Below are 26,291 nucleotides of genomic sequence, written 5' to 3'. Positions count from 1 at the left end.
GCTGGTTTTTTGGGGTGGGTTTGGCCGATTTGGGGTCAGTTGGGGGGGGGAGGGGGCTGGGGAGGGGGCTGGGGGGAGGGGGGGAACCAAAATGGCTGCCGAGGGGGGCAGAGGGGGAAGCCTCATGGCACAAAATGGCGGGAAAGAGGTGAGGGGGGCGGTGTCTGGAGGGGGGGGGGAGTGGGCGGGCCAATCAAAGCGCGGCGACGCGGGAGGGGGCGGGTCGAGGGAATGGGCAGAAGGGGGAGTGGCTATGGGAGGCGTGGCCTAGAGGAGGGGCGCGGTTAGCGGTGTGTAGCGTTAATATTCAATTAGGGGGCGTGGTAATACCCCCCTAGTGGGCGTAGCCCTGGGGGGGTGCCGCGGCGCCTTTAAGGGGCTCCCGCTCTCCCCCCCCTTGGGGCGTGGCCCAGCCTCTTGGGGGCGTGGCCCAGCCTCTTGGTTTGGGGGGGGGGGGGTGGCGGGCGTGGGCCCAGCCACAGCTGGACCAATCAGCGCCCCGCGGTCGCCATGGCAACGGCGGGAGGCTGGAGGGGGTGGAAGGAGGGAGGGAGGAGCGGGAGGGGGAAGGTGTCGGGGGGGGGGAGGGGGCCCGCGGTTCGCGCGCGCCTTTCTCCTGCCTCACGTGACCCACCCCTTCGCCTTCCCCCCTCCTCCCCCCCCCCCAAGCTCCAGCCAATCAGCGCTGGCGGGGCGTGGCTGGCGGGGGGTGGTGTGTGCGGCCGCCGGACCGCGCAGCTCAGGCAATCGGAGCCCCTTCCCCCCCCCCCCGCCCCGACCCCAGCCAATCAGCGCCCGCGGTCGCCGTGGCAACGGCAGGGGGGGGGAGGGGAGGGGGAGGCGGCGCCCCGAAGGAGAGGGACTCCGGCGCGTAACCGCCCCCACCCCCCCTCCCCGCGGCAACCAATCGGCGCTCGCAGGGGGCGGGGCCCTGGGGGGGGGGGGGCGGCAGCCGCCGCCATTTTGTGGCGCGCGCCGCCAGCAGCAGCCCCCGGAGGGGGGGGGGGGGGGGGGAGGGAGGGGGGGGAGGGAAGGAAGGGGTAGGAGGGGGAGGACCAATCGGAGAGCGGCGTCGGGTGGGGGGAGGGGTTAGGCCACGCCCAGCCGGGGCTAAGCCACGCCCCCGGGGAGGTGTGGGGGTTTTTTTTTTTGCGACCCCCTCCCCAAAATCCCCTGGACCCCCGGCCCCCCCTCCCCCCCACCCCGGCCCTCCCCTCTGCGCCAGGCCCAGGCCCAGGCCCTGCTTCCGCCATCGCCGCGATGGATCCGGGCAGCTGGAGCAGCTTCATCTTCCAGGTGCCCGCTGGGAGGCACTGGGAGGGGGACTGGGGGGGACTGGGAGGGGGCCGGAGGCTGACTGGGGGCGCGGGGAGGGATGGAGGGAAAGGGCGAAGGGGCCCGGGGGCAGTGGGGGGGGACTGGGAGGGATGGGGACTGGGACTGGGGGCGCTGGGAGGGACTGGGAGGGGGCCTGGGGGCGCTGGGAGGGATGGGGAAGGGGCCTGGGGGGGGCGGACTGAAGGGACTGGGAGGGATGGGGAGAGACTGGGAGCTGATACTGGGAGCACTGGGAGCTGATACTGGGAGCTGATACTGGGAGCACTGGGAGCTGATGCTGGGAGCTGATACTGGGAGCACTGGGAGCTGATGCTGGGGGCACTGGGAGCTGATACTGGGAGCTGATACTGGGAGCACTGGGAGCTGATACTGGGAGCTGATACTGAGGGCACTGGGAGCTGATACTGGGGGCACTGGGAGCTGATACTGGGGGCACTGGGAGCTGATGCTGGGAGCACTGGGAGCTGATGCTGGGAGCTGATACTGGGGGCACTGGGAGCTGATACTGGGAGCTGATACTGAGGGCACTGGGAGCTGATACTGGGGGCACTGGGAGCTGATACTGGGAGCACTGGGAGCTGATGCTGGGAGCACTGGGAGCTGATACTGGGGGCACTGGCAGCTGATACTGGGAGCTGATACTGGGGGCACTGGGAGCTGATGCTGGGAGCTGATACTGGGAGCACTGGGAGCTGATGCTGGGGGCACTGGGAGCTGATGCTGGGAGCACTGGGACCTGATGCTGGGAGCTGATACTGAGGGTACTGGGAGCTGATACTGGGGGCACTGGGAGCTGATACTGGGAGCTGATACTGAGGGCACTGGGAGCTGATACTGGGGGCACTGGGAGCTGATACTGGGGGCACTGGGAGCTGATACTGGGAGCTGATACTGAGGGCACTGGGAGCTGATACTGGGGGCACTGGGAGCTGATACTGGGAGCTGATACTGAGGGCACTGGGAGCTGATACTGGGGGCACTGGGAGCTGATACTGGGAGCTGATACTGAGGGCACTGGGAGCTGATACTGGGAGCTGATACTGGGGGCACTGGGAGCTGATACTGGGAGCTGATACTGAGGGCACTGGAAGCTGATACTGGGGGCACTGGGAGCTGATACTGGGAGCTGATACTGAGGGCACTGGGAGCTGATACTGGGGGCACTGGGAGCTGATGCTGGGAGCTGATACTGAGGGCACTGGGAGCTGATGCTGGGAGCTGATACTGGGGGCACTGGGAGCTGATGCTGGGAGCACTGGGAGCTGATACTGGGGGTACTGGGAGCTGGACCTAATTGATCCTAATTGGTCCTAATTGGTCCCTACTGGTCCTGACTCATCCCTACTAGTCCTAAGTGGTCCTAACTGGCCCTAACCCATTCAAACTGGACCTGACTGGTCCATACTGGTCTTAACTGGTCCTGACTGGACCTAACTGGTCCATACTGGTGCTGACTGGTCCCTGCTGTTCCATACCATTCCTAACTGGACCTGATTGGTCCTAGCTGGTTCTAACTGGATCTGATTGATCCTAACTGGTTGTAATGGGATGTGATTGGTCCTTCACCAGTCCTGACTGGTCCTAGCTGGCTCTAACTGGTCCCTACTGGTCCCTACTGGTCCCTACTGGTCCCCACCTCCCCTAACCCTTCCTCTCCCCTCCCTGCCTCCAGGCTGCCTCCGCCGCCGCCGCCCCTCCCCCGCCGGACCCCCTGCCGGTGGAGCTGCTCCCAGTCCTCTCCAGCCCTCCCAGTGGCCCTCCCAGTGCTCCCAGTAAGCCTCCCAGCGGCCCCAGCAGCCCCAGCACCGTGGACCCCAGCGCCCTCAAGCCTCCTGCTCCGCCGCCTCCTCCTCCTCCTCCTCCGGCCTCTTCCTCCTCCTCCTCTTCTTCCTCCTCCTCCTCCTCGGGGGTGCCCCCAGCGGCCCCCCAGGCCCTCCCAGTGCTCCCAGTCCACCCAGTGAGGAAGGCCAAGGGCAAGGGGCCCTACGTCTGCCCCCTGTGCTCCAAGGAGTTCAAGAACGGCTACAACCTGCGGCGCCACCAAGCGGTGCACGGGGGAGGCCTCCTCCACCCCCACCACCACCATCACCACCACCACCACCAGCAGCACCTGGGGACCACCAGCGGCCCCAGCGGCCCCAGCCTCAAGGTCCCAGTCGGAGGTCCCCTGGGCCTGGGGAGCGGCGGGGAGCAGGCAGAGCTTCAAGGTGGCCACCAAGGAGGGCTTCAAGGTGGGGAACACCAAGGAGGGCTCCAAGGCGGCCACCAAGGAGGAGACCATCAAGGAGGCCTCCAAGGAGGGCTTCAAGGCGGCCACCAGGGAGGCCTCCAAGGTGGAGAGCATCAGGGGGGGATCCCAGGAGGGCTCCAAGGTGGCCACCAAGGAGGGGTCCAAGGCGGCCTGCAAGGCGGCCACGGAGGACATCAGGGAGGCCTCCAAGGCGGCCTCCCGGGGGACCACCAAGGAGGAGGGCTCCAGGCGGGGGGAGGCCGGCAAGGCGGCGACCACCAGGCGGGCCTCCAGGGAGACCACCAGGGAGGCCTCCACGGGGGCCACCAGGGCGGCCTCCCAGGGGAGCACCCGGGGGGGCTGCCGGGGGGCGGCGCCGAGGAGGGCGGCGCCGAGGGCGGCCAGGGGGCGGCCAAGAGGGCGCGGAAGAGCCACGGCTGCGAGGTGTGCGGCAAGGCCTTCCGCGACGTCTACCACCTGAAGCGGCACCAGCTGTCCCACTCGGACGAGAAGCCGCACCAGTGCCCCGTGTGCCAGCAGCGCTTCAAGCGCAAGGACAGGATGGCCTACCACGTGCGCTCCCACCAGGGCGCCGTCGCCAAGCCCTACCTCTGCCCGCACTGCCACAAGAGCTTCTCCAGGTGCGGCGCCCGAGGGGATCGGGGCGGGGGGGCTCGAGGGGGCAGGGTGGAGGAGGGCGGGGTGGGGTGGGGAGGGGGTGTGGAGGGGGAGAGGGAGGGGTTGGAGGTGAGGGAGAGGTTGGAGGTGAGGGAGAGGGAGAAGTTCGAGGTGATAGGTTGGAGGTGAGGGAGATGGTTGTGAAGGTCGTGGTGGTGGAGAGGGAGAGGTTGGAAGTGATGGAGAGGGAGAGGTTGGAGGCGATGGAGAGGTTGGAGGTGATAGAAGGGTTGGAGATGATGGAGAGGTTGGAGGTGATGGAGATGGAGAGGTTGGAGGGGATGGAGAGGTTGGAGGTGATGGAGAGGTTGGAGGGGATGGAGATGGAGAGGTTGGAGGTGATGGAGAGGTTGGAGGGGATGGAGATGGTCGTGAAGGTCGTGGTGGTGGAGAGGGAGAGGTTGGAGGTGATGGAAAGGTTGGAGGTGAGGGAGATGGAGATTGAAGTTGATGGAGAGGTTGGAGGTGAGGGAGATGGAGAGGTTCAAGGTGATAGAAAGGTTGGAGGTGAGGGAGATGGTTGTGAAGGTCGTGGTGGTGGAGAGGGAGAGGTTGGAGGTGATGGAGAGGTTGGAGGTGATGGAGATGGAGAAGTTCGAGGTGATAGAAAGGTTGGAGGTGAGGGAGATGGTTGTGAAGGTCATGGTGGTGGAGAGGGAGAGGTTGGAGGCGATGGAGAGGTTAGAGGTGAGGGAGAAGTTGGAGGTGATGGAGAGGTTGGAGATTGAAGTGGAGATGGAGAGGTTGGAGGTGATGGAGAATGGAGAGGTTGGAGGTCAAGGAGGTGCAGATGGTGGTGGTGGAGGTCATGGTGGTGGACTCCTGCTGGTCTTGGTGGCCTAGGAGGTCCTGATGGGTCTTGGGTGGGAGTCAGGGTGCTGGGGGTGGTGGTGGTCATGGAGGTCCTGGTGGCCATGGAGGCCTTGGTGACCTTGGTGGCTTCATGGTAGCCCTTTTGGTCCTGGTGGCCCTTGGGTCATGGTGGCCTTGGTGGCCAGGGAGGTCCTGGTGGTGGCCTTGCTGATGTCACTTCCTGTCCCCCCCAGGCCTGACCACCTCAACAGCCATGTCCGGCAGGTCCACTCCACCGAGAGGCCTTTCAAGTGTGAGGTAATGACCAGAACCAACCCAACTCATCCAACCCAACTCATCCAACCCAACCCAACCCAACTCATCCAACCCAACCCAACTCATCCAACCCAACCTAACCCAACCCATGCAACCCAACCTAATCCAATCCAACCCAACCCAACTCATCCAACCCAACCCAACTCAACCAACCCAACTCAAATCAACCCAACCCAATTCATCCAACCCAACCCAACTCATCCAACCCAACCCAACTCATCCAACCCAACCCAACCCAACTCATCCAACCCAACCCAATTGATCTAACCCAACTCAACCAAACCCAACCCAACTCATCCAACCCAATTCATCCAACCCAATTCAATCAAGCCAACCCAACTCAAACCCACTCCTTCTCCCCCACCCCTCTCAACCCTCTCTGGGGCAGACCTGCGAGGCCGCCTTCGCCACCAAGGACCGGCTGCGGGCCCACGCGGTGCGGCACGAGGAGAAGGTTCCCTGCCACGTCTGCGGCAAGCTGCTCAGCGCCGCCTACATCGGCGACCACATGAAGGTGCACGGCCAGGGCCCAGCCCATGCCTGCCAGCTCTGCAACAAAGGTGGGGGGGGAAGGGCTGGGGAAACTGGGGTGGGGTTGGCTTGGCTTGGATGGGTTGAGTTGGGTTGGCTTGGATGGGTTGGGTTGGGTGAGTTGGGTTGACTTTGATGGGTTGGCTTGGGTTGGGTTGGCTTGGATGGCTTGGATGGGTAGGGTTGGGTTAGGTTGAGTTGGGTTGGCTTGGATGGGTAGGGTTGGGTGAGTTGGGTTGGGTTGGCTTGGATGGCTTGGGTTGAGTTGGGTTGGCTTGGATGGGTTGGGTTGATTTTGATGGGTTGAGTTAATTGGGTTGGCTTTGATGGGTTGGATTGGGTTAGGTTGCGTTGGGTTGGCTTGGATGGCTTGGGTTGGGTTCAGTTGGGTTGGCTTGGATGGGTTGGGTTGAGTTAGGTTGAATGGGGTTGGCTTGGATGGGTTGAGTTGGGTTGGCTTGGATGGGTTGGGTTGGGTTGAGTTGGGTTGGGTTGAGTTGGGTTGGGTTGAGTTGGGTTGGACTGGGTTGAGTCAGTCTGGGTTGGGTTGGGTTAGGCTGAGTTGGGTTGGATTGGGTTGAGCTGGGTTGGGTTGGGTTGAATTGGGTTGGGTTGGATGGGTTGGGTTGGGTGAGTTGGGTTGGCTTTGATGGGTTGGATTGGGTTAGGTTGCGTTGGGTTGGCTTGGATGGGTAGGATTGGGTGAGTTGGGTTGACTTTGATGGGTTGCGTTGAGTTAGGTAGAGTGGGGTTGGCTTGGATGGGTTGGGTTGGCCTTGATGGGTAGGGTTGGGTTGACTTTGATGGGTTGGCTTGGATGGATTGGGTTGGGTTAGGCTGAGTTGGGTTGGGTTGGGTTGAGCTGGGTTGGGTTGGGTTGGGTAGGGCTGGGTCCTTTGGGCCTAGATTAGCTCTGAATCTATGGGGCAGGATCTATGGTGCTGGGGTTGAATTTATAGGACAGGATCTATGGGGCTGGGGTTGGATCTCTGGGGCTGACCCCTGCTCCCTTTGTCTGCCCCTGCCCCCTGGCAGGCACAGGTGAGCCCTGCCCCATAGCTTCTGCCCCTGGCCCCACATCTGTCGCCGTCCTCCCCATGGAGGGGACCCCTGGGGCCAGCCAGCCCTGGTGAGGAGCTGTGGGGCAGCCCCACGGTGCCATGGGGCAGGGCGGAGGCCTCGGGCTCCCTGCCCACAGTCGAGAGAGATGAAGGCTGCCCCTGCCCCACAGATATGGGGCAGGCCCCATGGCAACAACGAAAGCTCCGGGCCCCTGCCCCATGGCCACCTGGAAGCATCTCCCCTGCCCCATGGATGTGGGGCAGCTTCACATGGACCTCTCCCTGCCCCATAGATGTGGGGCAGCCCCACACTGATCCTTCCCTGCCCCATAGATGTGGGGCAGCGTCACACTGACCCCTCCCTGCCCCATAGATATGGGGCAGCCCCACACTGACCCTTCCCTGCCCCATAGATGTGGGGCAGCCTCACACTGACCCCTCCCTGCCCCATAGATATGGGGCAGCCCCACACTAATCCTTCCCGACCCCATAGATGTGGGGCAGCCCCACACCCTTCCCTGCCCCATAGATGTGGGGCAGCCTCACACTGACCCCTCCCTGCCCCACAGATATGGGGCAGCCCCACACTAATCCTTCCCTCCCCATAGATGTGGGGCAGCCCCACAATGACCCTTCCCTGCCCCACAGATGTGGGGCAGCCCTACACGGACCTCTCCCTACCCCATAGATGTGGGGCAGCCCCCCACTGACCCTTCCCGGCCCCACAGATGTGGGGCAGCCCCTCCCCCCCCCCCTTTGCCCCTCCCTGTTTTTAACGTATTTTGGGGTTCTGCCCCCTCATTGGCTGGGGTGGGGGGGGACGGGGCGGGGCTTTGTACGGCACGAACCAATGGGGGTGGGGGTGGGAGCGGGAGGGGAGGTGGGGGGTGGGCTCCGGGCCGCGGCCAATAAACGTTTGGCACCGCCTCTGGGCTCCATCCAATCGGGGGGGGGGAGGGGAGGGGCAGGCATTCGGGGGCAGATCCATGCTGCAGCTCCTGATTGGCCGTGATGTCCTGGCCACGCCCCCTCACAGGGTGTTGTGGGTAAGGAGGCAACAGCAGCGAGGCCCAGGCGGGGGTCTGGGTCCTGCCCCGGTGCATTGTGGGTGCCAGAAGCGAGGCCTGGCAGAGGCCTGGGTCCTGCCCCGGTGCATTGTGGGCCCCAGGGTGCCAGGAGCGAGGCCTAGCAGAGGCCTGGGTCCTGCCCCAGTGCATTGTGGGCCCCAGGGTGCCAGGAGCGAGGCCTAGCAGAGGCCTGGGTCCTGCCCCAGTGCATTGTGGGCCCCAGGGTGCCAGGAGCGAGGCCTAGCAGAGGCCTGGGTCCTGCCCCGGTGCATTGTGGGCCCCAACCAACCAGGATAGAGGCCTGGAGCCAGCCCAGGCCCAGCCCAGGGCACTGTGGGTGCCAGGGGCAGGGGCAGTGAGGCCTGGCGCAGTGCATTGTGGGTATGGAGGCCCCAGGGCTGCTCTGGGCCCTGCCCCAGGCCCAGCCCAGGGCACTGTGGGTCCCAACCCTCCCCCCAGAGCGAGGCCCAGCGCAGCCCTCAGCCTCGTCCTGTGCCTCCCCAACCTTCCTTTATTGCCTCCCTCCCTGCTGCTGCTGCGGCTCAGAGCCTGCCCTGGGCCAGGCCCGGCTTGGGCGGGCTCTGGGGCTCCCCCTGCAGGCGGAAGAGGTCCCTGCCGGTGCGCAGCAGCTGCTCCTCCAGCCTCTGATGCCTCTTCATGTCCCACAGGACCTTCTCCAGCCTGGCCTCTCGCTTCTGGCCCCGGGCCTGGGGACCTGGGGGGGGCAGGAGAGTTACCCAAGGGGCGGGGAGGGGTCAGTGGAGACCCCTCCCCAAGGTGGGGTGGGGGGGAAGGGGGGGGGGTAATTAAGCAGCAGCCCTAACGAAGGCCTTGCGCTCACCAGGGGCTCGGCGGCGCTGGAGCAGAGAGCCCTGGGGGGGGGCAGGGTCGTCCTGGAAGTCGAACTCGGTGGGAGGGGGAGGCCTGGAGGAGAGAGGGGGGGGGAGAGAGGGGGGGGAGAGAGGGGGGGGTTGAGAGGGGGGGTTGAGAGGGGGGGGCCCCCCAACCACCACCACCCCTCCCCAAGGAAACTCAACCTTCCCCCCAATCCCCCCCCATGACCCCACAACTCCCCCCCCCCCCCCCAGGACCCCCAGTCTCCCCCCAACCCCCCTCAGGATCCCCCCAACTCCCCCCCCCAGGACCCCCAGTCTCCTCCCCAACCCCCTTAGGACCCCCCCAACCCCACCCCCAGGACCCCCCAAGACCCTCAACCTTCCTCCCCAGCCCCTCAGGACCCCCCAAATCCCCCCCCTGCCCCCCCAAGACCCCTTAAATGCCCTTCAGAAGCTCTCAACCTGCCCCCAAATCCCCCCCCACCCCCCCCCCGCCCCAGGCCCCTCCCACCCCAGGCCCCTCCCGCCCCAGGCCCCTCTCCCCTGCTCACTTCTCCTCCTCCTCCTCCTCGCTGGGAGGCTGCCCGGGGGTCCCTCCCTCCTCGTCGTCGCTCTGCGGCTGGGGGGTGGGGGGGCGGCGGGGGAGGAGGGGCCCGCGGAGGGGGAGGCTGCCGACGTCAGCGATGACGTCATAGAGGCGGCGGATCTCGGCGGGGGGGGGCAGCCACCCCCCGGGGGGCTCCTCCCCTTCCTCGTCGCTCCAAGGGACCCCCCAGGACTGCTCCTCCTCCTCCTCCTCTTCCTCTCCTTCCTCCTCCTCTTCTTCCTCCTCCTCCTCCTCCTCCTCCTCCTCCTCCAGCCCTTCCCCCTCCCCTTCCTCGGCGCCAGGAGGCGGGGGGGGAGGGGGGGGGAGGGGGGGGAGAGGTGGGAAGCAGCTGGGGGGGCGGGGAGGGAAGTGGGGAGCCCGGGGGGCCGGAGGGGGGAGGGGGCCCGGGGGGGTCCTCAACGGCCAAGGAGTGGAGGCTGGAGGTGACCTCCCCCGGGGGCTCCCCTTGGGGGGGGTCCATGGGCTTGGGGGGGGGGGGGGGGAGGGGGGAGGGAAGCAGCAGTTAAGGACCAGGCTGGCGCCCGGGGCCCTCCCAGCACCCTCCCAGGGCCCCCCAGTGCCCTCCCAGTACCTCCCAGTGCCCCCAGCCCGGCTCCCAGCGCCCCCAGCCCGGCCTCGGAGGGGCTCCCAGCGCCCCCGGTGCCCCCGAAGCCACCCCCCCCCCCCTCCCCCTCCGCCCCCTGCCCCGAGCCCCTCCCGCCTCTATTTCCGATCCCTCCCCCCCCCTCCCCTGCCCCCCTCCCCCTCCCCTCCCCGCACCTCTCCGAGCGGAGCCGCTTCGACCCCTCAGGGAGCAGGGAAACAAAAAAGCCGCAGGAGCGAGGCCCTGGCCCGGCCGGAGCCTCCCTCAGGCCCCGGCGGGCGCCATCTTGGGCCGCTTCCCGCCCTTTTTGAGGCCCGGACGCTTCCGGTTGCCGGCGGCGTCACTTCCGCTTCCCTCCCCGGCGCATGCGCCCCAGGCGCTCCCTGGCGTTGCCCTTTGAAGGCGCCGGGGTGGGCCCCACCGAGCAGCCGTTTGAAGAAGCTGCTGGGGCTGCCCCTGCCTTGCGCTGGGGCTTGGAGCGCCCAGAGCCTCCCAGTCCCTCCCAGCGCTCCCAGTATGGGCTCCCAGTCCCTCCCAGTCCCTCCCAGTGGTCTGAATCTGCTTCCCAGTCCCTCCCAGTGCTTCCAGTTTGGCTCCCAGTTCCCTCCCAGCCCTACCAGTTCTCTCCCAGTGCTCCCAGTTTGGCTCCCAGTGCCCCCCAGTCCCTCCCAGTGCTTCCACTTTGGCTCCCAGTTCCATCCCAGTACTCCCAGTTTGCTTCCCAGTGCCCCCAGTTTGCTTCCCAGTCCCTCCCAGTGCTCCCAGTTTGGCTCCCAGTCCCTCCCAGTGGTCTGAATCTGCCTCCCAGTCCCTCCCAGTGCTCCCAGTTTGCTTCCCAGTCCCTCCCAGTACTCCCAGTTTGCTTCCCAGTGCCCCCAGTTTGCTTCCCAGTCCCTCCCAGTGCTCCCAGTTTGCTTCCCAGTGCTTCCACTTCAGCTCCCAGTTCCCTCCCAGCCCTACCAGTTCTCTCCCAGTGCCCTCCCAGTGCTCCCAGTTTCTGCTGACTGGGAGCTTGGGCCCCACCCGGAGCCTGTCCGGACTCGACCTTGGCTCAGCCCCACCCAGACCCCTCCCAGTGCCACCCAGTAGCTCCCAGTAACCCCAAATACCCTTCCCAGTGCCTCCCAGTAGCTCCCAGTAACCCCAAATACCCTTCCCAGTGCCTCCCAGTAACCCAGTAGCTCCCAGTACCCCCAACCCCCCCCTCCCAGTGCCTCCCAGTGCCTCCCAGCAACCCCAGATGCTCTCCCAGTCTCCTCCCAGTAGCTCCCAGCAACCTCAGATACCCTTCCCAGTCCTTTCCCAGTCCCTCCCAGTCCCCCCCAACCCCCTCCCAGTCCCCCCCAAGCCCCTTCCCAGTCCCCTCCCAGTCCCCCGAAGCCCCCTCCCAGTGCCCACCAGTCGCTCCCGGTCCCCTCCCAGTCCCCTCCCAGTCTAACCCCCACCCAAACCAGTTCCGCGGCTCCTCCCCCTCCCTCCCCCGCCCCAGTTTAAACTGGGGCCCCACCCCCCCCCGGGCTCCCAGTAAGGCCCCGCGAGGCGCAACTGGGAGGCAACTGGGAGGCACTGGGAGGGGGCATGGGGACCCCCGGGGGCCTCCTCCTGCTGCTGCTGCTCCTCCGCTGGCCGCTGGGGGGCGGCGGCTGTGACGTCAGCGCCGGCGATGACGTCAGAGGTGAAAGAGGGGGGAGGGCGGGGGGGGGCAACGGGGGGGGGGGAGGGGAGAGTCTACTGGGAGGGACTGGGAAGGGGGTTGGGGGCACTGGGAGGCACTGGGAGTGGGTTTGAGGGGACTGGGGTGGACTGGGATGGGGCTGGAATGGACTGGGATGGACTGGGATGGGGCTGGAATGGACTGGGATGGACTGGGATGGACTGGGATGGGGGATGGAGGGCTGGGAGAGACTGGGATGGACTGGGATGGACTGGGATGGGGCTGGGATGGAACTGGGATGGACTGGGATGGGGGTTGGGGGGCTGGGGAGTGACTGGGATGGACTGGGATAGACTGGGATGGGGGCTGGGGGGATGGGGAGGGGACTGGGATGGACTGGGATGGGGGCTGGGGGGATGGGGAGGGGACTGGGATGGACTGGGATGGGGGCTGGGGGGCTGGGGAGTGACTGGGAGGGGACTGGGATGGACTGGGATGGGGGTTGGGGGGATGGGGAGTGACTGGGATGGACTGGGATGGACTGGGATGGGGGTTGGGGGGATGGGGAGTGACTGGGATGGACTGGGATGGACTGGGATGGGGGTTGGGGGGCTGGGGAGTGACTGGGGTGGACTGGGATGGACTGGGATGGGGGCTGGGGAGTGACTGGGGTGGACTGGGATGGACTGGGATGGGGGCTGGGGAGTGACTGGGGTGGACTGGGATGGACTGGGATGGGGGCTGGGGAGTGACTGGGGTGGACTGGGATGGACTGGGATGGGGGTTGGGGGGCTGGGGAGTGACTGGGATGGACTGGGAAGGGCATTTGGGGCGACCAGGAGCTACTGGTTGGGACTGGGAGGAAGCCTGGGGCTACTGGGAGGCACTGGGAGCAGACTGGGAGCTACTGGTTTGGACTGGGAAGGGGGTTGGGGGCACTGGGAGGGACTGGTGGGCACTGGAAAGCAACTGGGAGGGGGTGGGGGGGGGGACTGGGAGCTACTGGTTTGGGCTGGGAAGCGACTGGGAGGGGGTTTGAGGGGAGAGGGCGGGGCTGGGAGGGGCTGGGAGGGGCTGGGAGGGGCAGTTGGGGTTACTGGGAGCTGCGGGGATGGAGTCTGACCCCGCCCCTCCCCCCCCCCCAGGAGACCAATCACAGCAGAGCAGGACAGAGCTTGGTGAGGACCCTGCCAAGCCCCTCCCACTCCTTCCTAAGCCCCTCCCACTCCTTCCTAAGCCCCTCCCACCTTTCCCAAGCCTGGCCCAGCCCCCTTCCAATCCCCTCCTCCTCCCTCCCAAGCCCCTCCCACTCCCCCCAAGCCTCTCCCCCAGTCCCTCCTAAGCCCCTCCCCCTCCCTCCCAAGCCCCTCCCAACTTTCCCAAGCCCCTCCCAGTCTCCTTCCAATCCCCTCCCACTCCCTAAGCCCCTCCCCCTCCCTCCCAAGCCCTTCCCACTCCCTCCTAAGCCTCTCCCACTCCTTCCCAAGCCCCTCCCCAGTCCCTCTTAATCCCCTCCCCCTCCCTCCCAGCCCCTCCCACTCCCTCCCACCCCTCTCCCCCCCCGCAGACTGCGGCCGGCCCAGGCCCCCCGGGGCCTCGCTGCGGAACGTGGGGGGGGAGGACGCCGGCCCCGGGGCGTGGCCCTGGCAGGGAAGCCTCCAGCGGGATGGGAACCACCTCTGCGGCGCCTCCCTGGTGGCCCCGGGCTGGGTCCTGACCGCCGCCCACTGCTTCCAGACGTGAGCCCCACGGGGGGGCGGGGCTGGGAGGGGCTGGGAGGGGGCTGGGAGGGAGTGGGAGGGGACTGGGAGGGGCTGGGAGGGGACTCAACCACGCCCAAGGGGACCCAACCACGCCCAAGGGGACCCAACCACGCCCAAGGGGACCCAACCACGCCCAACCACACCCAAGGGGACCCTACCACGCCCAAGGGGACCCAACCACGCCCAAGGGGACCCAACCACGCCCAACCACACCCAAGGGGACCCTACCACGCCCAAGGGGACCCAACCACACCCAAGGGGACCCAACCACGCCCAACCACACCCAAGGGGACCCTACCACACCCAAGGGGATCCAACCATGCCCAAGGGGACCCAAGGGGACCCAACCACGCCCAAGGGGACACAACCACACCCAAGGGGACACAACCACGCCCAACCACACCCAAGGGGACCCAACCAGACCCAAGGGGACCCAACCACGCCCAAGGGGACACAAGGGGACCCAACCACGCCCAAGGGGACCCAACCACGCCCAAGGGGACCCAAAGGTCCCCACCCCCTCCCCTTTCTTCACCTCCCCCAACCTCTCCCCGCCGCAGGAGCCTGGACCCCAGGGCGTACACAGTGCTGCTGGGGGTGCAGGAGCTGTCGGGGCCGCGGGCGGGGCCGGGCGTGGCCGTGCCCCTGAGCCGCATCCTGCCCTTCCCGAGCTACGCCGGGGAGGCCACCAGCGGCGACATCGCCCTGGCCCAGCTGGCCTGGCCCGTGGCCTTCTCGGCCACCGTCCTGCCGGTCTGCCTCCCCTCCCCCAGCCTCCACTTCCCCCCCGGCACTCGCTGCGTGGCCACCGGCTGGGGCGACATCCGGGAAGGAGGTGAGGAGGAGGAGGAGGAGGAATGGGAGGTAGAAGGTTGGGGGGTGGGGGAGGAGGGGCTTGGGGTGGGGGAAGCAAGGAAGAAGCAACCATGGGGGAGAGGAAGCCAATGGAGAGCCAACCATGGCCAAGGGAAGCCAACCATGGCCAAGGGAACCCAACCATGGCCAAGGGAAGCCAACCATGGCCAAGGGAAGCCAATGGAGAGCCAACCATGGCCAAGGGAAGCCAACCATGGCCAAGGGAAGCCAATGGAGAGCCAACCATGGCCAAGGGAAGCCAACCATGGCCAAGGGAAGCCAATAGAGATTCAACCATGGCCAAGGGAAGCCAACCATGGCCAAGGGAAGCCAACCATGGCCAAGGGAACCCAACCATGGTCAAGGGAAGCCAACCATGGCCAAGGGAAGCCAACCATGGCCAAGGGAAGCCAATGGAGAGCCAACCATGGCCAAGGGAAGCCAACCATGGCCAAGGGAAGCCAATGGAGAGCCAACCATGGCCAAGGGAAGACAACCATGGCCAAGGGAAGCCAATAGAGATTCAACCATGGCCAAGGGAAGCCAACCATGGCCAAGGGAAGCCAACCATGGCCAAGGGAACCCAACCATGGTCAAGGGAAGCCAACCATGGCCAAGGGAAGCCAACCATAGCCAAGGGAAGCCAATGGAGACCCAACCACAGCCAAGGTTACCAATAGAGAGCCAACCATGGCCAAGGTGACTCAACCCGGGGCAAGGTCACCCAGTCACGGCCAATGGAGACCCAACCAAGGCCGAGGTGACCGCAGGTTGCCCTCTCTCTCTCTCTCTCTGCCCCCCAGAGGACCTCCCCTCGCCTCGGCGGCTGCAGGAGCTGGAGGTGCCGCTGATGGCACAGGACACCTGCCGGCGGCTCTACGGCCGGGACATGGGCAGGGCCCTGCCCCCCAGGACCATCCAAAGGGACATGGTCTGTGCTGGCTACCCCCAGGGCCAGAAGGACACCTGCAAGGTCAGCTGCAGGCCTTCCTCCTCCTCCTCCTCCTCCCCCATTGATTTCCATTGCCCTCCATTGCCCCCCACCGACCTCCATTGCCCTCCATTGCCTCCCATTGATTTCCATTGCCCTCCATTGCCCCCCACCAACCTCCATTGCCCTCCATTGCCCCCCATTGACTTCCATTGCCCCCCATTGCCTCCCATTGACTTCCATTGCCCCCCATTGACTTCCATTGCCCTCCATTGCCTCCCATTGACTTCCATTGCCCTCCATTGCCTCCCATTGACTTCCATTGCCCTCCATTGCCTCCCATTGCCCTCCATTGCCTCCCATTGACTTCCATTGCCTCCCATTGACTTCCATTGCCCTCCATTGCCTCCCATTGACTTCCATTGCCTCCCATTGACTTCCATTGCCCTCCATTGCCTCCCATTGACTTCCATTGCCCTCCATTGCCTCCCATTGACTTCCATTGCCTCCCATTGCCTCCCATTGCCCTCCATTGCCTCCCATTGACTTCCATTGCCCTCCATTGACTTCCATTGCCCTCCATTGACTTCCATTGCCCTCCATTGCCTCCCATTGACTTCCATTGCCCTCCACTGTCTTCCATTGCCTCCCATTGACTTCCATTGCCTCCCATTGACTTCCATTGCCCTCCATTGCCCTCCATTGCCTCCCATTGACTTCCATTGCCCTCCATTGCCTCCCATTGACTTCCATTGCCCTCCATTGCCTCCCATTGCCCTCCATTGCCTCCCATTGACTTCCATTGCCCTCCATTGCCTCCCATTGACTTCCATTGCCCCCCATTGACTTCCATTGCCCTCCATTGCCTCCCATTGACTTCCATTGCCTCCCATTGACTTCCATTGCCCTCCATTGCCTCCCATTGCCCTCCATTGCCTCCCATTGCCTCCCATTGACTTCCATTGCCTCCCATTGACTTCCATCACCCTCCATTGCCTCCTACTGCCCTCCACTGCCTTCCCTTGACTTTCATTGCTCTCCACTGACCTCTGCTACCTCCCACTGACTCCCATTGCCCTCCATTGAATTCCATTGTCCTCCACTGGCCTCTATTACTCTCCCCCCCCCCCCATTGATCTCCATGAACTCCCATTGATCTCCCTGCCCCCCCCCCGCCCCCCAGCCCCTCCCAGCTGACCCCCAGCCGCCCTTCCTCCCGCAGGGCGACTCCGGGGGGCCGCTGGTGTGCCGCACGGGCGGCCGCTGGGTGCTGACCGGCATCGTCAGCTGGGGCGAGGGCTGCGCCGTGCCCAACCGCCCCGGGGTCTACACCAGGGTCAGCTCCTACTCGGCCTGGATCCGGAGCCACGCCCCCGGCGCCGCCTTTGTGGCCCCGCCCCTCGCCCTCGACCCCGCCCCCGCCCCCCGGCCGCGCCTCTGGGCCGTCCTGCTGGCCGCGGTCCTGGGGGCGGCGCTCAGGCCCTGAGGCCACCAACAAAGGACCTCGGTGCTTCAAGGCCTGGTGTGTGAGGCCCTCCTTTGCTGCCCTTTGAAGGGGATGCTGAGCCCCTCCCCCTCCCCTCTGCCCCCTTAAGGAGCTCTGGACCCCCTCCCCCTCCCCTCTGCCCCTTAAAGGAGCTCTGAACCCCCTCCCCCTCCCCTCTGCCCCCTTAAGGAGCTCTGAACGCCCTCCCCCTCCCCTCTGCCCCTTAAAGGAGCTCTGAACCCCCTCCCCCTCCCCTCTGCCCCCTTAAGGAGCTCTGAACCCCTTCCCCCTCCCCTCTGCCCCCTTAAGGAGCTCTGAACCCCTTCCCCCTCCCCTCTGCCCCCTTAAGGAGCTCTGAACCCCTTCCCCCTCCCCTCTGCCCCCTTAAGGAGCTCTGAACCCCCTCCCCCTCCCCTCTGCCCCCTTAAGGAGCTCTGAACCCCTTCCCCCTCCCCTCTGCCCCTTTAAGGAGCTCTGAACCCCTTCCCCCTCCCCTCTGCCCCCTTAAGGAGCTCTGAACCCCCTCCCCCTCCCCTCTGCCCCCTTAAGGAGCTCTGAACCCCCTCCCCCTCCCCTCTGCCCCCTTAAGGAGCTCTGAACCCCCTCCCCCCTGCCCCCTTAAGCAGCTCTGGACCCCCTCCCCCTCCCCTCTGCCCCTTTAAGGAGCTCTGAGCCCCCTCCCCCTCCCCTCTGCCCCCTTAAGGAGCCCTGAACCCCCTCCCCACTGCCCCCTTAAGGAGCTCTGGACCCCCTCCCCACTCTCCACTGCCCCTTTAAGGAGCTCTGGACCCCCTCCCCACTCTCCATTGCCCCTTTAAGACACTCTGAACCCCCTTCCCCATTCTCCCTTGCCCCTTAAGGAGCTCTGAACCCCCTCCCCACTCTCCACTGCCCCTTTAGGAAGCCCAAAGACCCCCCCCAGCCCCACCCCCACTCCACTGCCCCTTTAAGACTCGGTGGGGACCTCATTTTATTGCTGCTTTAAGAGGTCTGGATCCCCCTCCCCACTTTGCATTACCCCTTTAAGCTCCCAACGCTCCCAGTCCGGCTCCCAGTGCCCCCAGTCTGGCTCCCAGTAGCTCCCAGTCTGGCTCCCAGTAGCTCCCAGTCTGGCTCCCAGGGCTCCCAGTCTGGCTCCCAGGGCTCCCAGTCTGGCTCCCAGGGCTCCCAGTATGGCTCCCAGTAGCTCCCAGTTTGGCTCCAGTGCTCCCAGTCTGGCTCCCAGTGCTCCCAGTTCCCTCCCAGTGCTCCCAGTCTGGCTCCCAGGGCTCCCAGTTCCCTCCCAGTGCTCCCAGTCCGGCTCCCAGTGCTCCCAGTCTGGCTCCCAGGGCTCCCAGTTCCCTCCCAGTGCTCCCAGTCTGGCTCCCAATCCCCTCCCAGTCCCCCCCCATCACTACACCACAGCCTTGCCACCGTCTCAGGCCTTTAATCCTCATCCCCCAAACAGCTCCAACCCCACTCCCACCCCCCCAGCCCCTCCCCCCAAGCACTCCTGGGAACCCCCTCCCACCCTCACCCCCCCCAGCCCCCTCGGGGGGGGTGTGGGGGTCCCCCCATTGGCATCTTCTGGGGGCTCCCCCAGCCCCAGGTCAGGGCAGTGGAGCCTCAGTGGCAGCCCCAGTGGCGTCCTGAGGCTTCATCACGTCAGGGAGCTCAGGGGGGCTGGAGAAGGGCTCAATCCTCAGCCCCTCAAAACCTTCCTCTGGGGGGGCAGGGGAGGAGGGGAGGGGGAGAGAGAGAGAGAGAGAGACCCCCAAAATCAGCCCCAAATCGCAGCCAAACAGCTCCCAAACTGCCCCAGACAGCTCCAACATAGCCCAGAGCAGCCCCAAATGACCCAAAATGGACTGAAATGACAGCAAAAGAACCAAAAATGGCCTGGAGTGACCAAAACTCAGCCCAGAATGACCCCAAAATACCTAAGCAGAGCCCAAACAGGCCCCAAATGAGCCCCAAAAGACCCAAAATGAGCCCAAAATGGACTAAAGTGAGCCCAAAATGGACTAAAGTGAGCCCAAAGTGATGCCAAACCAGCCCCAAACTGCCTGAAATGACCCAAAATGAGCCCAGCCTGACCCAAAACAAGCCCAGAATGACCCCAAAATACCTAAACAGAACCCAAAATGACCCAAAGTGAGCCAAAAAAGGCCTAAATGGAGCCCCAAAGGCCCCAAAATGAGCCCAAAAGGACCCAGAACCATCTAAATAGACCCCAAAATGAGCCAAAAAAGACCCAAAATGACCCAAAGTGAGCCCAGACTGGGCTAATATGACCCCAAAAACCACCTAGAACCCAAAATGGGCCAAATATGACCCAAAATGACCCAAAAGCAGCTCAGAATGACCCCAAAATACCTGAACTGACCCCAAGATGAGCCAAAAAAGACCCAAAAGGAGCCAAAATGAGTCAAAATGAGCCAGAGACCCAAAATGAGCCAAAATGAGCCCAAAGTGACCCAAAATGAGCCAAAGAGACCCAAAATGAGCCCAAAATGAGCCAAAATGAGCCCAAAGTGACCCAAAATAAGCCAAAATGAGGCCAAAATGAGCCCAAAATGACCCAGAGACCCAAAATGACCAAAAAATGAGCCCAAAGTGACCCAAAATGAGCCCAAGAGACCCAAAATGACCCAAAATGAGCCACAATGACCCAAACAGAGCCCAAAATGACCCAAAATTAGCCTAAATGACCCAAACTGACCCAAAGTGACCCAAAATGAGCCAAAGAGACCCAAAATGACCCAAAATGAGCCAAAGTGACCCAAAATGACCCAAAATGAGCCAAAGAGACCCAAAATGACCCAAAATGAGCCCAAAGTGACCCAAAATGAGCCCAAAGTGACCCAAAATGAGCCAAAGTGACCCAAAATGAGCCAAACTGAGCTAGAATGACCCAAAGTGACCCAAAATGACCCAAAATTAGCCTAAATGACCCAAAGTGACCCAAAGTGACCCAAAAGTGACCCAAAGTGACCCCAAAGCCACTGAGGCCAAAGCCCAGCCCCAAAAGGAGCCAAACTGAGCCCAAAAGCAGCGAAGTGGAGCCCCAAGAATGACCTAAAGTGACCCCAAATGACCCCCAGGAGCCCCTCCCCCTCAGGACCCCCCAGATCCCCTCCCAACCCCCCCCCAGCCCCCACCTGGGGTGCTCAGGGCCAGCCCCACCGTGGCTGGGGCCTGGGGCCTGGCAGTCTGGGAGGTGAAGCCGCAGTCCCCCAGGGTCTTGGTGTCCTCCAGCAGCTGATCGTCCTGGGGGGGTTCCAGAGCCACTCTAGAACCCTCCACACCCCCCCCACACCCCCCTAGAACCCCACCCCCACTCTAGAACCCACCCCCCCACCCCCCCCATCTAGAACCTCTGCAGACCCTCCCCAGCCGCTCCAGGACAACCAACACCACACAACCCCCCCCCCAGTGACTCTAGAACCCAACCCCCCCCGACCCCCAAGCCCCCTCCAGGACCCCCAAACCCCTCCTTAGAGAGCCCCAAATGCTCCTCCAGGATCCCCCAAGTCCCCCCCTTAGAGACCCCAAATCCCCCCCAACCCCCTTCCCAGGCCCCCTTGGACCCCCAAACCCCCTCCAGGCCCCTCAGGAGCCCCCCCCCAGGCCCCTCCAGCTTCCCCTCAGAGACCCCAAACCCCCTCCCAAGCCCCCTTGGACCCCCAATTCCCCTCCATCTCCCCCTTAGAGACCCCAAACCCCCCTCTCAAGCCCCCTTGGGCCCCCAAACCCCCTCCCAAGCCCCTCCAACTTCCCCTCAGAGACCCCAAACCCCCCTCCAGCTCCCCCTCAGAGACCCCCAACCCCCCTCCCAAGCCCCCTTGGACCCCCAATTCCCCTCCAGGCCTCCCCTAGTCCTCCTCAGAGACCCCAAGCCCCCCTCCAGCTCCCCCTTAGAGACCCCAAACCCCCTCCCAAGCCCCCTTGGACCCCCAAACCCACTCCAGGCCTCTCCTAGTCCCCCTCAGAGACCCCAAACCCCCCTCCAGCTCCCCCTTAGAGACCCCAAACCCCCTTCCAAGCCCCCTTGGACCCCCAAACCCACTCCAGGCCTCTCCTAGTCCCCCTCAGAGACCCCAAACCCCCCTCCAGCTCCCCCTTAGAGACCCCAAACCCCCCTCCCAAGCCCCTCCAACTTCCCCTCAGAGACCCCAAACCCCCCTCCAGCTCCCCCTCAGAGACCCCAAACCCCCCTCCCAAGCCCCTCCAACTTCCCCTCAGAGACCCCAAACCCCCCTCCAACTCCCCCTCAGAGACCCCCAACCCCCCTCCCCTCCCCCCGGGGCCACCTTGTAGAGCCTCTGCTCCTCGGGAGGCCTCTTGAGGATGCCCTCCACGATCCTCTTGAGCTCCAGCACGGTGCTGGACTCCTTGGCGTCGGTGAAGATTGTGGTCTTGTGGCGCCTGATCATCAGGAAGACGTCCTGGGGGCGGCAGGGGGCGGGGGGCGGGCGGAGAGCTGCAGCCCCAGGCCACCAGGGGGAGCTCGAGGGGCAGCGACTGGCAGCCCCAGGCCGGCAGGAGGGAACTGGGGGGGACTGGGAGGGGACTGGGGGTGAGTGGGAGGGGAGTGGGAGGGGAGTGGGAGGGGACTGGGGGAGACTGGAAGGGACTGGGGGAGACTGGGAGGGGATTGGGAGGGACTGAGGGTGAGTGGGAGGGGAGTGGGAGGGGATTGGGAGGGGACTGGGAGGGACTGGGAGAGAGTGAGAGGGACTGGGAGGGGATTGGGGGAGACTGGGGGAGATTGGGGGGGATTGGGAGGGGAGTGGGAGGGTCTGGGAGAGAGTGAGAGGGACTGGGAGAGACTGGGAGGGAACTGGGAAGGGATTGGGGGAGACTAGGAGGGGACTGGGGGGTGACTGGGAGAGACTGAGTAGTAGATTGTAGGGACTGGAAGCACTGGGAGCCATACTGGGAGCAATGGGAAGGCACTGGGAGGACCTGGAACCAGACTGGGGGCGCTGGGAGGCAGACTGCGAGGACTGGGAGGGAACTGGGAGCCCTGGGAGCCAGACTGGGATCCAATGGGAGCTCTAAGGGGCTCTCAAGAAGGCAACGCCAGGAGCGGGGCCCACAGGGAGCCTTAAAGGGGCAATGGGAGCCAGACTGGGAGCACTGGGAGGGGGCTGGGAGCCGGACTGGGATCGCTGGGAGCCCTCCGGGGAGGCCTCAGCTTCCCTCAGGCCTCCATGGGAACCCTGAGCTGGGGCCGGGCGCCGGGGGGGCCGGGGGGGGAGGCCTCGTTTTGGGGCCATTCCCTCTGAGTTTGGGGCTCGGCGGCGGGGCTGGGAGAGGTCCCCTGGGTGCTGGGGAGGTGGTCTGGGTGCGGGGGGACCCCTGCGCCCCCCCATTTGGGGGCCTTTTCCTTCCCTCCCACCCCCCCCAGTCCCCTTCTCACCATCGCGGCCGCTCCGTCAGCGCCGGGTCCGCCGCGATCCCAGCGGCCCCCGCGGCAGGAAGTGGCGAAGGAAGAGGTCCGCGGCGCTTCCGGTCCGCCCGGCGCCGCCATGTTGAGTGGGTGCAGAGGGGAGGGAGCGATAGGGGGGGGGGTCGAGGAAGACGCCATCTTGGGAAGGTCAAAGCGCCGCTGGGTGGAAGCGGCGAGGAATAAAGCGGCGGGAGCCGAACTGGGAGCCTGAGTGGGGGCACTGGGAGCACTGGGAGGGTACTGGGAGCCTGACTGCGGGTACTGGGAGCACTGGGAGGGTACTGGGAGCACTGGGAGCCTGAGTGGGGGCACTGGGAGGGCACTGGGAGCCTGAGTGGGGGCACTGAGAGGGTACTGGGAGCCTGACTGGGGGCACTGGGAGGGCACTGGGAGCCTGACTGGGGGTACTGGGAGGGCACTGGGAGGCAGGCTGGGGGCACTGGGAGCACTGGGAGCCTGACTGGGGGTACTGGGAGGGCACTGGGAGCACTGGGAGCCGAAGTGGTAGCCCCGGAACCCATCCTGGGAGCGCTCGGAGGGCAGTGGGCGGGGCTGGGAGGGCAGTGGGCGGGGCTGGGAGGGCAGTGGGCGGGGCTGGGAGCGCTCCCCGCCTCCCGGCGCTGGTTGGTTGGCTGCCGGGAACCGGAAGCGGTCGGGGGCGAGGGGGCGGCTTGGGGGGAGTGGAGGTCACGTGAGGGGATGGTCACGTGGGGAGGCGGCGTCACGTGAGCGGCGGCGGCGGGGAACGGGGGAGGGGCTGGAGCCGGGAGCCGGAGCGGGGTAACGGGGGGGGGGGCACCGGGAGCCCGGCTGGGGGGGGCCGGGAGGGCACTGGGAGGGCACCGGGAGCCCAACTGGGAGCGCTGGGAGCTCTAAGGGGCAGTCCCAGGGGGGTCTTAAAAGGGCAACGCCAGGAGCGGGGCCCACAGGGGGTCTTAAAGGGGCACTGGGAGGGCACTGGGAGCCCAACTGGGAGGCACTGGGAGGCACTGGGAGCCCAACTGGGAGGGCACTGGGAGCGCTGGGAAGCACTGGGAGGGAACTGGGAGGCACTGGGAACACTGGGAGGGCACTGGGAGGGCACTGGGAGCCCAGCTGGGAGGCACTGGGAGGGAACTGGGAGGCACTGGGGGCACTGGGAGGGAACTGGGAGGGCACTGGGAGCCCAGCTGGGAGGCACTGGGAGGGCACTGGGAGCGCTGGGAGGCACTGGGAGGGAACTGGGAGGGAACTGGGAACACTGGGAGGGAACTGGGAGCCTTACCCCCCCCCCGCGGCTTCCCTGCCCCCCAGCCTGCCCCATGGCTTCGGGCCCCATCCTGCGGCGAGCCGACGACACCGGGGGGGCAGGGGACGAGTGGAGCTCCCCCCAGGCCCCTTCCTCCTCCTCCTCCTCCTCCTCCGCCGCCCCTCCGCCCGCCGGGCCCCAGGGCTGCCCCGCGGCTGCCCCACGGCTGCCCCACGGCGTGGGGCCGGGCCGGGCCGGGCTGGCCCTGGCCGTGCTCTGCTTCATCAACCTCCTCAACTACATGGATCGCTTCACGCTGGCCAGTGGGTGGGGCCGGGGGGCGGGGCGGGGGGCGGGGCCGGGGGGAGGGGCTGGGGAAGGAGGCAGGAGTGGGGCTGAGGGGAGGTTGGGGGGCGGGGAGTGGGGTGGGGATGTGAGGTGGGGCAGCTGGGGGGAGCTGTGGGGCAGCTGGGGGTCCCTATGGTCTCTAGGGGTCCCTGTGGTTCTCTCTAGGTCCCTATGGGGCAGCTATGGGTCCCTATGGCTCTCTCTGGGTCCCTATGGGGCAGCTACGGGTCCCTGTAGGTCACTAGGGGTCTCTATGGGGCAGCTATGGGTCCCTAGGGGGCTCTATGGGTCCCTATGGGGCAGCTATAGGTCCCTATAGGTCACTAGGGGTCCCTATGGGGCAGCTATGGGTCCCTATAGGTCTCTAGGGGTCCCTGTGGCTCTCTCTGGGTCCTTATGGGGAGGCTGTGGGTCCCTATAGGTCGCTGGGGGGTGCCTGTGGGGCAGCTATAGGTCCCTGCAGGCCACTAGGGGTGGCTGTGGGTCGCTGTGGGGCAGCCCCACAGCTCCCTGCCCCTCCCCCCCAGGTGTCCTGCCGGAGGTTGAAGACTTCTTCGGCATCGACGACAGCAGCTCAGGGCTGCTGCAGACAGGTCCTGCCCCACACTTGGGGGGCCAGCCCCACACCTGGGGGGCCCAACCCCCCCTAGAGCCCCCTTATGGGTCCCAATCTCCAACTTACAGGTCCCAGCCCCCCACTTAGGGGTCCCAGGCCCCCACTTGGGGGTCCCAAGCCCTCACTTAAGGGTCCCAGCCCCACACTTAGGGGTCCCTGAGCCTCCAGGCCCCCACTTTGGGGTCCCAAGCCCTCACTTATGGGTCCCAGCCCCCTACTTCTGGCTCCTGCCCCCCACTTAGGGGTCCCAGCCCCACACTTAGAGCCCCCAGAGCCCCACTTGGGGGTCCCAAGCCCTCACTTATGCGTCCCAGCCTCCCACTTGGGGGTCCCAAACCCCCACTTAGAGCCCCTAGACCCCCACTTGTGGGTCCCAATCTCCAACTTGGAGCCCTCAGGCCTCCACTTGTTGGTCCTGCCCCACACTTAGGGGTCCCAAGCCCCCACTTCGAGCCCCCAGAGCCCCACTTGGGGGTCCTGAGCCCTCACTTCTGGCTGCCAGCCCCGCCCTGGGGGGTGCCAGCCCCGCCCTGGGGGGTGCCAGCCCCGCCCTGGGTGTGCCAGCCCCGCCCTGGGGGTCTGCCCCACCTCTCCCCACAGCCTTCATCGGCAGCTACCTGCTCCTGGCTCCTCTCTTCGGCTACCTGGGCGACCGCCGCAGCCGCAGGCAGCTGCTGGGGCTGGGCCTGGGGCTGTGGTCTGCAGTCACCCTGGGCAGCAGCTTCGTGCCCAGAGAGGTACTGGGGGGCACTGGGAGGGGCTGGGGAGGGGTTGGGAGGGACTGGGAGGGGACTGGAAGCGACTGGTTTGGGCCTCTGGGGTTGCTGGGGGGCACTGGGAGGGGACTGGGGGAGGTTGGGAGGGACTGGGAGGGGATTGGGGCTGCTGGGGGGCACTGGGAGGGGGCTGGGAGGGGACTGGGGGAGGTTGGGAGGGACTGGGGAGGGGGTTGGGGCTGCTGGGGGACACTGGGAGGGACTGGGAGAGGGCTGGGTGTGACTGGGAGGGGATTGGGAGGGACTGGGAGGGGGTTGGGGGAGGTTGGGAGGGACTGGGGAGGGATTGGGAGGGGCTAGGAGGGGGCTGGGAGAGACTGGGAGGCACTGGGAGAGGGCCTTGGGGTTACTGGGAGCTACTGGGAGGGGGGCTTGGCATTACTGGGGGCACTGGGAGCTACTGGTTTGGGTCTCTGGGGTTGCTGGGGGGCACTGGGAGGGGGCTGGGGGTGACTGGGAGGGGACTGGGAGGCACTGGGAGGGGGGTTGGGGGTCCTGGGGGGGCTCCTGGGGGGCTGCTGCTCCCTGCTGGCCCTGACTGGGGGTCCCTGGGGGTCTCCCCACAGCGGTTCTGGGCCCTGCTGCTGGGCAGGGCCCTGGTGGGGGTGGGGGAGGCCTCCTACTCCACCATTGCCCCCACCCTGATCGCTGACCTCTACTGGGGACCCCCCCGCAGCAAGGCCCTGGGGGTCTTCTACATGGCTGTGCCCCTGGGCAGGTAGCTGGGAGGGGCTGGGTGGGGCTTGGGAGGGGCTGGGTGGGGGCTGGGAGGGGCTGGGAGGGGATTGGGAGGGGTTGAGAGGGGGCTGGGTGGGGCTGGGAGGGGATTGGGTGGGGTTGGGAGGGGCTGGGTGGGGCTGGGTGGAGATTGGGAGGGGCTGGGTGGGGTTGGGAGGGGATTGGGAGGGGCTGGGAGGGGTTGGGAGGGGCTGGGTGGAGATTGGGAGGGGCTGGGTGGGGTTGGGAGCGGATTGGGAGGGATTGGGAGGGCAGCCAATGGGAGCTGGGGCGGTGGGGCCAGCAGGGAGGGCTCTGATTGGCTGTTCCCCCCCCCCAGTGGGTTGGGCTACATCCTGGGGGCAAAGGTCAAGGATGTGGCAAGCGATTGGCGCTGGGCACTGAGGGTGAGAGAGCCAGCCCC

General features: G+C 65.8%; 4 protein-coding genes across 4 annotated transcripts; 3 read left to right on the top strand and 1 right to left on the bottom strand.

Moving 5' to 3' along the window:
- Positions 1 to 1,236: 1,236 nt before the first annotated feature.
- Positions 1,237 to 7,472, top strand: LOC104304878 (myc-associated zinc finger protein-like). The gene is made up of 7 exons (XM_054179240.1): positions 1,237 to 1,296; positions 3,011 to 3,493; positions 3,585 to 3,831; positions 3,912 to 4,209; positions 5,293 to 5,356; positions 5,763 to 5,934; positions 6,941 to 7,472. Exons 1-7 carry the CDS (start codon positions 1,261 to 1,263, stop codon positions 7,036 to 7,038), a joined length of 1,398 nt encoding a protein of 465 aa, XP_054035215.1. The 5' UTR covers positions 1,237 to 1,260; the 3' UTR covers positions 7,039 to 7,472.
- A 1,103-nt stretch (positions 7,473 to 8,575) lies between these two features.
- PAGR1 (PAXIP1 associated glutamate rich protein 1) lies at positions 8,576 to 9,719 on the bottom strand (the record flags this gene model as incomplete). Its single annotated transcript, XM_054179239.1, has 3 exons — positions 8,576 to 8,748; positions 8,875 to 8,957; positions 9,421 to 9,719. Coding segments are annotated over 3 exons (555 nt in total), but the record flags the coding sequence as incomplete, so codon positions are not given.
- A 1,902-nt stretch (positions 9,720 to 11,621) lies between these two features.
- Positions 11,622 to 16,748, top strand: LOC128899624 (serine protease 33-like). Its single transcript, XM_054179238.1, has 6 exons — positions 11,622 to 11,734; positions 12,859 to 12,891; positions 13,281 to 13,452; positions 14,037 to 14,311; positions 15,060 to 15,304; positions 16,485 to 16,748. Exons 1-6 carry the CDS (start codon positions 11,638 to 11,640, stop codon positions 16,746 to 16,748), a joined length of 1,086 nt encoding a protein of 361 aa, XP_054035213.1. The 5' UTR covers positions 11,622 to 11,637.
- A 6,735-nt stretch (positions 16,749 to 23,483) lies between these two features.
- Positions 23,484 to 26,274, top strand: LOC128899632 (protein spinster homolog 1-like; the record flags this gene model as incomplete). Its single annotated transcript, XM_054179249.1, has 5 exons — positions 23,484 to 23,733; positions 24,286 to 24,351; positions 24,975 to 25,111; positions 25,717 to 25,868; positions 26,208 to 26,274. Coding segments are annotated over exons 1-5 (672 nt in total), but the record flags the coding sequence as incomplete, so codon positions are not given.
- Between the last annotated feature and the right edge of the window lie 17 nt (positions 26,275 to 26,291).

Source organism: Dryobates pubescens (assembly GCF_014839835.1).
Source record: "Dryobates pubescens isolate bDryPub1 chromosome 44 unlocalized genomic scaffold, bDryPub1.pri SUPER_44_unloc_1, whole genome shotgun sequence".
Lineage (NCBI taxonomy): Eukaryota > Metazoa > Chordata > Aves > Piciformes > Picidae > Dryobates > Dryobates pubescens.
Note: the sequence above shows the minus strand (reverse complement) of the source record. Positions and strands in the feature narration are given on the sequence as shown.